Source organism: Phoxinus phoxinus (genome assembly GCF_949152265.1).
Source record: "Phoxinus phoxinus genome assembly, chromosome: 17".
NCBI classification, from domain to species: domain Eukaryota; kingdom Metazoa; phylum Chordata; class Actinopteri; order Cypriniformes; family Leuciscidae; genus Phoxinus; species Phoxinus phoxinus.
The window spans coordinates 30,672,586-30,685,643 of NC_136892.1; the positions used below are offsets into that span (position 1 = coordinate 30,672,586).

General features: G+C 37.8%; 1 protein-coding gene across 1 annotated transcript in view; it reads right to left on the reverse strand.

Moving 5' to 3' along the window:
* Positions 1-615: 615 nt before the first annotated feature.
* The window catches only part of LOC306984752 (synaptic vesicle glycoprotein 2C), a 52,188-nt gene continuing 39,745 nt past the window's right edge, over positions 616-13,058 (reverse strand). Inside the window, exons 6-13 of the mRNA XM_079586408.1 lie at positions 12,207-12,296; positions 11,981-12,091; positions 11,277-11,365; positions 9,418-9,582; positions 7,649-7,782; positions 4,737-4,940; positions 4,310-4,469; positions 616-3,014 (exon numbers count right to left, since the gene is read on the reverse strand). Coding sequence (XP_079442534.1) covers positions 2,831-3,014; positions 4,310-4,469; positions 4,737-4,940; positions 7,649-7,782; positions 9,418-9,582; positions 11,277-11,365; positions 11,981-12,091; positions 12,207-12,296 — 1,137 coding nt within the window. The 3' untranslated portion in view covers positions 616-2,830. The remainder of the gene's footprint in view (positions 3,015-4,309; positions 4,470-4,736; positions 4,941-7,648; positions 7,783-9,417; positions 9,583-11,276; positions 11,366-11,980; positions 12,092-12,206; positions 12,297-13,058) is intronic.

The window sequence follows — 13,058 nt, forward strand, 5'->3', positions numbered from 1 at the left end:
AGTGACTGGCAGCCAGTCTTACATTAAACTACTATATATGATGTTTTAAATATATCGAGTCAGTGACAGAGTTCAAGCATATTCGTGTAAAATAATTCAGTATTTTCAGCTTCAGAATCATGAATATTGTTATTCTGCTGTCTCTATTGTCCTGTGCTTTGGGTTTCCTGCACTAAGTCCAAGCCTATTCATTTACACACACAATGTAAAACCAAATTTAGCATTTTAATCAACAGTAAATTTAACCTTAACCTTTTATCATATGTCTTGGAGTATCGCAATAATATCATATCGTGAGTTCAGTATCGTAATCGTGACATGACGGTATCGTTACAACCCTAATGTTTTGCAAATGAAGTGGTTAATTATGTTTGGGTTTTGTTTTTGCAAAGAAAGCCCTCTTGTCTCTTCATAAAATTGAGGTTAAACCACTGGACCAAATTCTTTCTCCACCCAAAATATCAGTTCATACAGAATCTTAATCGATTCTCATCAGATTCTGCTTTGATATTTTATGATACATACACCTTATATCCCACTCTGAGACAGAACGAAGGATGTAACAACTTTTATTCCAAAAAATAAATTTGGGAAAAAAATCAGCAGACACTCTTTAGTCTTATAATGAAACTCTTTAATAGCAGTACATCTGGATCCAAATCAGTTCCGTTCACACACTGTACATGGCACTTTTCTCTCTCTTTTCAAAATAAAATCAGATATATCAGAGAAATCTGGCCAGCAGTGACGGCAGACGTGTCGTTGGCATGCCAGATCCACAACCAATCAAAACCCATTTCAGAACGACATCACACGCTCACAATAATGATACATTCATCTTTCAAACCGAGAAATAAACTCATGGCGAAAGCACGACAGACAAATCACTGCAACACAAATCTCAATATACACATGCACGGGTGTATTTATTAACAAGATATCATGTTTCATTTGTTTGTGTGGAGTTTTTCAGATAGGCCACTTGAATTTGTTCAGAACTGAATATAAAAAACACCAAGTTCAACTTTATATTGAATTCGTTCCTCTCACGAACCGAATTTGTTCAGAACACCTGCAAAAATTACTTGTTAGCTCAAATAACACCCCAAAAATCACACGACCAGCCCAAATAAACACCTATAGACGGAAATGAATGCAAATACAAGATATCTACACATACACATGAGGAGACGTTTGCATACACATCTGACCATGAAAAAATAATGTTTTAACCCAACAGGCAACACTTTACAACATTTAGACGTGTACAGCAAACGTTGTCGCCCGTGATAAGTTCAAAACAAGTGTTTTTCTTAACTTTCCCGACATACACACGACAAAATATCATTAAATTAGGCCAGAGACAAACTTCAATTTCCACTCGTGTAGTTTGTTTCTGCTGTTGTTAGTGTACTTCAGTGCATGTAGACAGCAGCAGAAGAGATCAGACCAGGCTGAATGGCTTTTATTATTTTCTATGATGCGACCGTATCACGTCTAGTCATATTGCATGTAGGAAATTTCCAGTGGGATGTGATGAAATGGCGAAACATGACGTTTTTATCCGCCGACTCGAGCAGTAGAGCATTCGAAACGCACTCAGTGCTGCTGTGCGATGGATCGCTACAACCTACGAGAAGCCGACCGGAGGGGTTTAAGAGGGAGGAGGCACGGAGAGGAAGCAAAGGCCATTCAGTTTTCAGAAGAAGCGTAGCAGCAGCAGCTAGACTAGGGTTATCAAGACGCCTTTAACCCTTAAACCGAGAGAGAGAGACACAAATGACGAGTTCACGAAGGCAAGAATGAAGTCGAAGCGTGTTCTTCCGCTAGCTAAAGCATTATAAAAAGCAGAAAATGTAAACTGGATAATCGCTATCGTCTTGTTTAAGAAATGCAGTAGCGGCCTTTGCAATGTTTCAGGCGTTTCACTTGAAACTGGCATCGCAACAGACGTCCGCATGTGCTGGAAATAAAGCCCCGCCCCCCCATCACGCCGCGGCCTGAAATTAACGGGGGCAAAAATGCCACCAAAATTAATAACAATGCTTCCAAAAAACAAGAAATAGTGCAAAAATGGTCTCTTTAATTTCATACTTGTAAGCAATACCACACGAGCAAAAGTGCCGTTTTCCAGAATATCAGCACGTTTGCAAATGTGATATTGATTTTTTTGAACAACTCAATCAACAATAAGTTAATAGGCTACATTTTAGACACACTACTGTACAACGAAAATACATAATAAATAAATAAATAAATGAATGAATGAAAGCGACAGGAGAGGCCTCCGAATTGCAAAGGCCGCTTCTGGCCACCGGAGAATCGGACCTACGCTACCAATAAAAGCTGTTATCGCTAATGTCTACATCTCTAAATGGCCTTTTCACTCTTGTTTGAGCATTTCAAGGAAATTAAGTAGTTTTCATATAAAAAAAAAAAAAAAATTAAAATCACCTGAATTTTTTTTGTGTTCAGCTAAAAATAATAAAGATAACATTTTAAAAAATAATAGAATTGCTGAAATTTCTACATAAAATAATTTTATATAATTCTTCCAACCCAGGTTAGCTCACAAAGTCGCAGTCTAAAAACAGATTGACACGTTTTCGTTTTGACACTTTGACAGCAACGAAGGCATCAAAATCTAGTTTTAATCTAAACCGGGCAAGTCAAAAACTCAACCAATAAATTAAATCCATAAATAATTGTTTATAAGTAAAAAAAAACATACTTTAAATGAATAAAGAAAGCAAACGCATCACAGCCGCTGGCTCCACCTGAGCGTGTTTCCGTGGCGGCTCAGGGGTCAGAGGTCACAGGTGTAGTGGGGTCACATGAGGACGTTGGAGCGGGTGTCGGGTAGTCTCAGACCCACCAGGCCTCCGCCGACCAGCACAGTCGACGCCAACAGGATCGGGATCGATTTCGTGATTCCCACCAACGAACCAAATATTACATTCCCCAAGACAGCGGCCAGTTTACACATGGCATTACAGAAGCCGAATCCAGTTCCTCTGCAGACCAAAGAGACAAGCAGCATTAGCAAGATCAGCTGTGATAGTACTAATACTGGTGCTTTTTACCACTTAAAGGAACAGGCTGACTTTTTGGGACTTTAGCTTATTCACCGTATCCCTCAGAGTTAGATAAGTCTACATACTCTTTTCATCTCTTTCAGTCACAGTGTGTACAAATAACAAGGTCACATGAGACACATCTTCTAACCGTATACATACTGGGGACTATATTCTCAGAAGGCGAAGCACTGCTACTCTTGCGGAGTGATTGGCTCGCAGCGTCTGAGAAGCCCTGCGGTGAGGAGACGAGAGTTCGCTCAGTGTTGCGCTAATCACTCCACAGGAGTAGCAGTGCTTCGCCTTCTGAGAATATAGTTCCCAGTATGTATATGGTTGGAAGATGGCTGTGTCTCATGTGACCTTGTTATTTGTACACGCTGTGACTATACAAATCACAACATGTAAATAGGAAAATGTTGGCGTTATTTTGTCACTTATTGGGAGCAGTATGCTAGCTGGAGCCGTTTACCTCCAGTCTTTGTGCTAAGCTAGGCTACCAGTGTGTGCGTCAGACAGAGTTACGGCACGCATGGAGATGAGAAGGGTATGTATGGACTTATCTAACTCTGGGGGATACGGTGAATAAGATAAAGTCCCCAAAAGTCGCCGTGTTATTTAAGTTGCAATAAGCTTTTTACACTAAACCATTATCCTATAACAATATAATACATATAATATGAAATAAATATAAATAATAGATGTAAGTCATACACAAATTGTAATTATAAAATTAAATTAATTATGTTGTTTATTTATACTAATATATAATTGCATCACAACAGAATAATGATTTAAATAAAACTGTCTTTTTTTAAATTAGTTAAATTGTTAGAATGAACATATACCCAGAAGAGCATTAATGTACTGTAGAAATCCTATTTAGTACTATTTATATATTATACTTATAATAAATAGTTCTTTAGGTTAATTTTTTTTTATATATATATATTCCAAGTTAAATTTTATTTTTTTATTTTTATTTTTTATTTTCAGTTAATAATTTTAGTTATTCAACTTTCAGCCAAAGCAAAATCTCTAATTTCTGTTTTAAGTTCTTCATCTAAAATGTAAATTTACATACAAAAAGTGTTTGTAATAGTAGTAGTTTTAGTGAACGCCCCTCGCTGTATCTCGAGGCTCCACAGACTGCATTAGTGACAGTTGACTTGAGTCTTGTGTAATGTGTGTAAATGTGTGCGCTCCGTGTGTATTCGTGACGTGGGTCCGTGTACCTCCTGTCGGTGGGGTAGAGTTCGGCCGTCACCACGTCCAGTGAGTTCCAGGCGGAGATACTGAGCCCGTTATAAAGGCAGAGCATCGCGATCATCATCGACTCACTGGTGCCGAACCACAGGAAGAAACAACTGATGCCGGACAACACCATCGAGCCGCCTGAACACACACACACACACAAACACAACAACATGACATCAGACAAGAACATTTAGAATAATAATAATTTGTTACATTTATATAGCGCTTTTCTAGGTTCTTCTAGGTTCTAGGTTCGATTTTTACTAATTTAGAATGTAAAATCTCATTTAGAATGTAAAATCTCATTTAGAATGTAAAATCTCATTTAGAATGTAAAATCTCATTTAGAATGTAAAATCTCATTTAGAATGTGGTGAAGTTGCAGTTCGCTGGTGATGTCATCACCTAACATGCTCAAACGGCCCACTTTATCCATGAGGAGGGCGGAGACGATGTTGCCTGGCAACACGGCCAGCGTTCCCAGGAAGTTGATGAAATACACCCAGTACGCGCTGTAGTCGTCGTCAAACGTCATCTGACAGCCAGTCTTGTTGTGCGCAAACGTGGAGTTGATCACAGTGGAGCCGATTAGTTTTGAGTCGTCGATATCTGGACGAGACAGGCGAGAGATGATGAGAGACGTGACAGATGATCAACTTATACTTACACAGATAGATAGACAGATATATGATTGGTTGATAGACAGAATGATAGATAGATAGATAGATAGATAGATAGACATACAGATAGATAGACAGATAGATAGATAGACAGACAGATAGATAGACATACAGACAGATAGATAGATAGATAGACATACAGATAGATAGATAGACAGATAGATAGATAGACATACAGATAGATAGATAGATAGATAAAGAGACAGATAGATAGATAGATAGATAGACATACAGATAGATAGACAGATAGATAGACATACAGACAGATAGATAGATAGACAAAAAGATAGATAGACAGACAGACAGATAGACAGACAGATAGATAGATAGATAGATAGATAGACAGATAGATAGATAGACAGATAGATAGACATACAGACAGATAGATAGATAGATAGACATACAGATAGATAGACATACAGATAGATAGATAGACAGATAGATAGATAGACATACAGATAGATAGATAGACAGATAGATAGATAGATAGACATACAGACAGATAGATAGATAGATAGACATACAGATAGATAGACATACAGACAGATAGATAGATAGATAGATAGACAGATAGATAGATAGATAGATAGATAGATAGATAGACATACAGACAGATAGATAGATAGATAGACAGATATATAGATAGATAGACATACAGACAGATAGATAGATAGATAGACAGATAGATAGATAGATAGACATACAGATAGATAGATAGATAGATAGATAGATAGACAGACAGATAGATAGATAGATAGACATACAGACAGATAGATAGATAGACAGATAGATAGATAGACAGATAGATAGACAGATAGATAGATAGATAGATAGATAGATAGATAGATAGACATACAGACAGATAGATAGATAGATAGATAGATAGACAGACAGACAGACAGATAGATAGATAGATAGATAGATAGATAGATAGATAGATAGATAGATAGATAGATAGATAGATAGATACTGCCCTCCTCTGGCCACAGTTTGAAGCACACACTATCACAGGAGTGTGTTCAGGGATTTAACCTCTGAAAAGCTATTAGTGAATTTGAGCATGTGCAGCATTTCTCCATCTCTCCATGAGCTCACGCCTTCACTCGTTTCATTTCATTACAGGCATGAACTCAATTTCCCATGAGGCATCAGGTCTCTCTCTCTGGTGTGTGTTTGTTCTGCTGAAGTGTGAGTTTGTGTGTGGGTGTGTGTGTGTGAGGTGGGTTTTTCCTGAGTCAGCCAGACCCTGAAATGACCCCATTGCTGTCTGCTCTCTCTCTCTCTCTCTCTCTCTCACACACACACACTTATAAATCAACATCAACAGCCTCAAACAAGCTCCACAATTAAAAAACTCACAACATTTAACTTTTATTATTTTCAGAACATTCTTAATAAATAGTTCTATATCAAACCAATCAATTTAAATTTGAAATGATAAAGAATTTCTGTTTCTATGGTAACAGTAACTTTGAGTGGATCACTCTTCAGGATTATCAGTAGTGAAGAACTTCTACAGATTCATAGACGAGCTCACGGTACATGTCCTGAAATGTTTATACTGTCTTTGCTAGAATGATTTACTCCACAAAGACGATGCCTGTCATCGACTGAAGCTTTATTGTGTGTTTCAGGTCTTCATCATATAATCACTGCCCTCCGCTTTTATCTTTCATCCTGTTTTCCATCTAATGCATACGCTTGTCTTTCTGCCTTCAAATGCATATAAATCAGAATAAATTTGACCTTCAAAGCCTGTGGTTTCTCGTGGACTGAGATATTTCACTGCAGAGACTGAGACCTACACAGATCCACTACACAAGAGCCCTCTCTCTGCTGGTTTATTTGCTAAAATGGAACAAGGGTTGAGTTTCATACGCCATTGATCACAGTACTATACTATAAACCAATCACACTGCACAGCCAATCAGAGCGCACCGTTTCCATTAGACAATTAAGTTCTAGCCTTTTTCACACACACACACACACACACACACACACACACACACACACACACACACACACACACACACACACACACACACACATTAAAATAAAAGTATAGTTTATATTATTTATGAACTTTTTATATTTTAATATGTTCTAAATATTCTATATATATGTATTTATATATACTAAATATACATATAATTTATATTTTTCATAAAATAATATATATACATATATATAAAATGTCATATTTTTTATTATTGTATTAAAATGAAAATGTATATTTCTCATAATTTAAGTATAATTTCTATTTTTTTTTTTTTTATTACATATAGATATGAATGTATATGTATTTTAATGTATATTTATATTTATTAAATATTCTTATTTTATTTGAATAAATAATAAATATAAATACATATACAGAATTTTAGAACATATTAAAATTAAAATATAAAAAGTTGAAATAATAATTTAAACTATAATTGTGTGTTATTTTAAATATACGGTAATACTATATATTGAAGTCATGTAATATACTTAATCACATTAGTAATTAAGATAAATAAATATATATAGAGAGTATATTGAAAAAAATAATAATAATATATATATATATTTGAGATAAATTGCATGAACCCCATGATTGTTCTGGCCATCTGTCAGACCTGAACAGTGCATTAGTACCGGTGTTGTAGAAGAACCCGTCTATGATGGTGCAGTTCCTGAAGACGGAGCCGACGGAGCTGACGTCCTCGAAGTAGCAGCTCTGAAAGCTGGAGTCGATGAAAGTCACCGCCTTAAACTTCATCCCAATAAACCTGGAATAAAGGACAGGAGAGCTCAGGACTCGGATACATCAGTCATGTGATCTTTCACATCTCAGCCGCTTCCTCTACACAGCAGAGACACTCAGTGATGGAGACGTGCTGTCAGTCCTGATTCTCACACACTCCGCCATTCAGTTTCTATAATCTGTTGAGTTATGCCATTATTATTCATATTCGTGGGTGTGTGTGTGTGTGTGGGTGTGTGTGGGTGTGTGTGTGAGAGAGAGTGTGTGTGTGGGTGTGTTTATGTGTGTGTGTGTGTGTGTGTGTGTGTGTGTGTGAGTGTGTGTGTGTGTGTGTGTATGTGTGACTGAGAGTGTACGTGTGTGTGTGTGTCTGGGTGCGTTTATGTGTGTGTGTGTGTGTGTGTGTATTTTTATGTGTGTGTGTGTGTGTGTGTGTGTGAGTGTGTGTGTGTGTGTGTGGGTGTGTATCTGTGAGTGAGTGAGTGAGTGTGTATGTGTGTGTGTGTGTGACTGAGAGTGTATGTGTGTGTCTGGGTGTGTTTATGTATGTGTGTGTGGGTGTGTATCTGTGAGTGAGTGAGTGAGTGTGTATGTGTGTGTGTGTGTGACTGAGAGTGTATGTGTGTGTCTGGGTGTGTTTATGTATGCGTGTGTGTGTGTTTATGTGTGTGTGTGGGTATGTTTATGTGTGTGTGGGTGTGTTTATGTGTGTGTGTGGGTGTGTTTATGTGTGTGTGTGGGTGTGTTTGTGTGTGTGTGTGGGTGTGTTTGTGTGTGTGTGTTTGTGTGTGTGTGTGTGTGTGTGTGCGCGCAGCTGGACGCTACAACAACACGATAAGAGCTTCCTCTGCTTCGGGAAAGAGAAGGAGTGTACCGGTCATAACAAACACAAAGAAAGAGAAAGAGCAGAGCAGACAGAAAGAGAAAAAGAGGAGAGGAGAGAGATAAGCCCGTTTTAATTTCCTGCCCTTGTGTCTGGATGAGACATTACCTCAACACTGGGACGTTATTTATGAGGGAGCGATCACACCGCAGAGAACAATAACACACACACACACACACACACACACACACACACACACACACACACACACACACACACACACACACACACAGAGAGCAGCTGAAGAAGATAAGACGACGACACAGAACGAGTTCTCAGAGTTTCTATCTCGTTTTTATCCAGGGACACGGTTCTTCTTGCTCTTTTAAAATAAGAGTTACATTTCTAACATTCACAACACAAAACTTGATAATTATGACATTATTTAGAACCATGAGCTCATTAGCATAACAGTGAATCTACAGTGAATCCCAATCCGAAATGACCAGGACTGTCCTCATAAAAACAGTGTTCCAGCATAATCGAAACATTGAGAAAATCTCCTTTAAAGTTCACGATTGTGCTGCATTCACTCACAGAAATACATGTTTTATATATTTGCGGTAGGAAATCTACTAAATATCTTCATGGAACATGATCTTTACTTAATATCCTAATGATTTTTGGCAGAAAAGAAAAACCCGTACAATGTATTGTCTATTGCCACAGATAAAGCCGTGCGACTCCAGACTGGTTTTGTGATCCAGGGTCACATATAAGCGTTTGAATGACAATATTAATATTATTATGCAGACGTGCAGTCACACTCAGACTCACCTGTCGTTGATAAACACTCCGCTTTTATGGATCTGGTTCTCCAGGGTGAAGTTAAAGGTGAAGTCTTCGGTTCTCTCGTTGTTGTGGATCTTCACGCGGGAAGCGTAGTCATCCGCCTGCAGGTGCTTTATGACGTCAGGGAACCAGACAGACAGGCCGTAGTACCTGTGCACACATCAGCGGCACACGAGGTCAGAGCGCTGGCGTGTGTGTGTGTGTGTGTGTGTGTGACACAGGTGGTGACACCGGCGCTTAGTTAATTAATTTCTGCTCCTCAGTGGTGGGCTTCAGTCTGACAGCGAGCAGCGATAGAGGCATCTGTTCACTCTTTAATTAGTGTGTGTGTGTGTGTGTGTGTGTGTGTGTGTGTGTGTGTGAATCCGCTTTTATTTTGTATTGAAGTCTGAGAGCTTGAGTTTGTGCCAGAGTGACGACATGACTTTATTAAGATGGTTACACTTTATTTTAAGGTGACGTAGTTACATTTACTTACTCGAATAAGTACTGAGTAATATTAATGAACTACATGTACTTACTATAGAGTTACGGTTAGAGTTAGGGTTTGGTTTAGGGCTAGTGACTTGTAATTATGCATAATTTACTGTTATAACTATAGTAAAGATGTTTAACTACGTCACCTTAAATTAGTGATACCATTAAGACTAAACACAAGGGACGAGAAGAGAAGAGTGTGGAAACTAGACAAGAAAAGAGTGACAGAATAAAAGAGATTATAAATAAAGCAATAAGCCATGAAACCCCCATAACCGCCGTATGGCAGAAGAGTAAACTACAATATGCTCTTGTTCTAGAACTAAAACTATTAAAAAAATTTTTTATTAATTGATATAAAATCTGGAATAAAATAAAATAAAAATATTATATGAAAAACTTCGAAAGAACCTTCACAATTATCTGAAATAATTAAGGCGAATTCCTAAAATTTCTAAATAAAGCTAAATAGAAAAAAGAAATAAAAAATAACTAATAAAATGACAAAACCACATAACAAAATTACAGTTTTTAAATTAAAATATAAAAATAAAAGATCATTCAAAATATGAATAGATACTAATAATAATTGGTATACACTAATAAACAGTTATATGGTTCATTAATCTAACTTTATGGGATTATTTAACAACTTGAAATATTAATATAGCTTGCAACTGAATTTAAACGTGTTTAATGGCTATTTTACAGATTAAAACACGACTCATACTATCGTTTTTTAGAGCTGGCACTATTGGTAATAGAATAGAATAGAATAGAATAGAATAGAATAGAATGTCCAAGAATAGAATGGCCAAGAATAGCCAGGCCAGTGGAGTTTTTAGTGTGATTTCATGAGTAAATTGGATTGTTACATGCATAAGAGTGTGGATATAAGCCCTCCTACAGAGCTCTGTCTCTGAGCCCATCCATCCAGGCTTAAGCTTCAATAAATACAGTAATTAAACTGAGACTAGTCCCCCTCATGCAGCTCCACCCCTGGGCCTAGTCACTGCAAGGCAGCTACTAAAAACATGGTGATTATAGAGACCACACTTCATTACAGTGCCAGAGAGGAGCAGAACAAGACTGAGACACAGGAATAGAATAGAATAGAATAGAATGGAATGGAATGGAATGGAATGGAATGGAATGGAATGGAATGGAATGGAATAGAATAGAATAGAATAAAATAGAATAGAATGGAATGGAATTGAATCTGATGATATTGTACTCTAAATGCTATGCAAACTGTGATGACTATAATCACGGCTCCGCTGGGTGATAATGTGTGTAACTACAGGGGTCGTGAATCAGGGGACGGTCGGGCCAATCAGACAGTGAATATTAGAGCCAAACGGTCTCACCCAAACGACAGCGAGAACCAAACGATGGCCAACTTCACAGTGTTGTCCTTGACGGGGTAATCCCAGCACCTCATGAACGTGAGCCAGATCTGCGCACACACACACACACACACACACACACACACACATTATACACCTGTGATTTATGTACAATATGATTTCATTTCATCACACCGTTAAGAAATGCGAAGATGAATCAGCAAAACATTTGCTCAGTCTGAATCCCGGCTGGATTTTATCTTTTTAATTGCAAGATGTTTATGCAAAAGGTTTCATGTTTCACGGATCAAAGTGTTTTCTGCACTTGTCTGCACTCAATGTAAAGTGCACTGTTATTATATTTCATAATTTTTGCTGTTGTTGTGTTGTGTATTCTGCTAAGCACTGTATTATCTGCAACTATTATAATACGGTACATTGCATACACGTGTGGGACGCCTTTTACCCGTGACAAATGCCTTCCTCGTATGCTTGGCCAATAAAGTTGATTCAGATGTCAGCATATATATATATATATATATATATATATATATATATTTCTTGAGCACAATTCAGCATATTAGACTTATTTCTGAAGGGTCATATGACTCTGAAGATTGGAGTAATAATGCTGAAAATTCAGCTTTGATCACAGGAATAACATTTTAAATAGAATTTTACTGTTTATACTGTGTGTGTGTGTGTGTGTGTGTGTGTTCACTCACTCCGTGCAGTTCTCTCTTGATCCGGAGTAAGACTTTGAGCACAGGGTTTGCCGACTCCGACTGCATCTCCACCAGCTCGTCCAGGTGTTTGGGGATCTTGATCCGGTTCACCTGCAGGTGGAGACAGAGAGACAGCGGTTAGAGTGAGTGGGGTCAGGGGTCAAGCTGGTTAGCTGTGGCCGGTCTGCTGGGTGTGAGAGAAGACGAGAGTGTGTGTGTGACTCACAGTGAAGACTTTCTCCGGCTCTCCGCGCGCTCGCATGTTGGTGTCATGAATCTGTTTGAGAACCATCCACGCCTCGTCATGTTTTCCCATCTGTAGACGAGAGTGCGCACAAACACAAAATAATCTCAAGTCATATTTATTTGTATAGCGCTTTTCACAGAACACATTGTTTCAAAGCAGCTTTACAGAAAATCATGATGCTAATATTAATAATATCTTCATGCCTTATAGTCACATTTAGCAGATTAGAGCTGGCCGATAGAGTTACATTTTGTGACGATATAAACAATCAATTGAGATTTGCTATATACAGTCGTATCGCTTCACGTGAATATACTGTATGTATGCGGATAAAGTTAGACATACATATATCCAACTTTATATATAGAGCTGTGTGACAGTTTACATTTTGCAGGCAAACACTATTTTACTGATGAAAACTACAATTGTCACATGTTGTTGTTTCTCGTTGGGACTTTTATGTTTAGTTTGATTTAGTTTCCTGTTTCTATTTTGTAGTTCTTTTGGTCAAAAATTATTTGCTCACCCTCAAGTCATCCTAGGTGTATATGACATATTTTGAGGATCTAAGCACATGGTCTAAAGCGCAGGGCGCAAGTTCACGTAGGCCGTTTCCGAATCCACTTTTGCTAGTTTTAACATTGGGGAAAATGGTCGGCGTGCCAGGCACATGGTCTAAAAGGGTTGTCCCTATTCTCTTAAAGGGGTGGTAAAATGCCATTTTCACAAGATGTAAAATAAGTCTCTGATGTCCCCAGAGAGTGTGTGTGAAGTTTTAGCACAAAATACCTCACAGATATTTTAATATAGCATGTTAAAGTTGTCACTTTT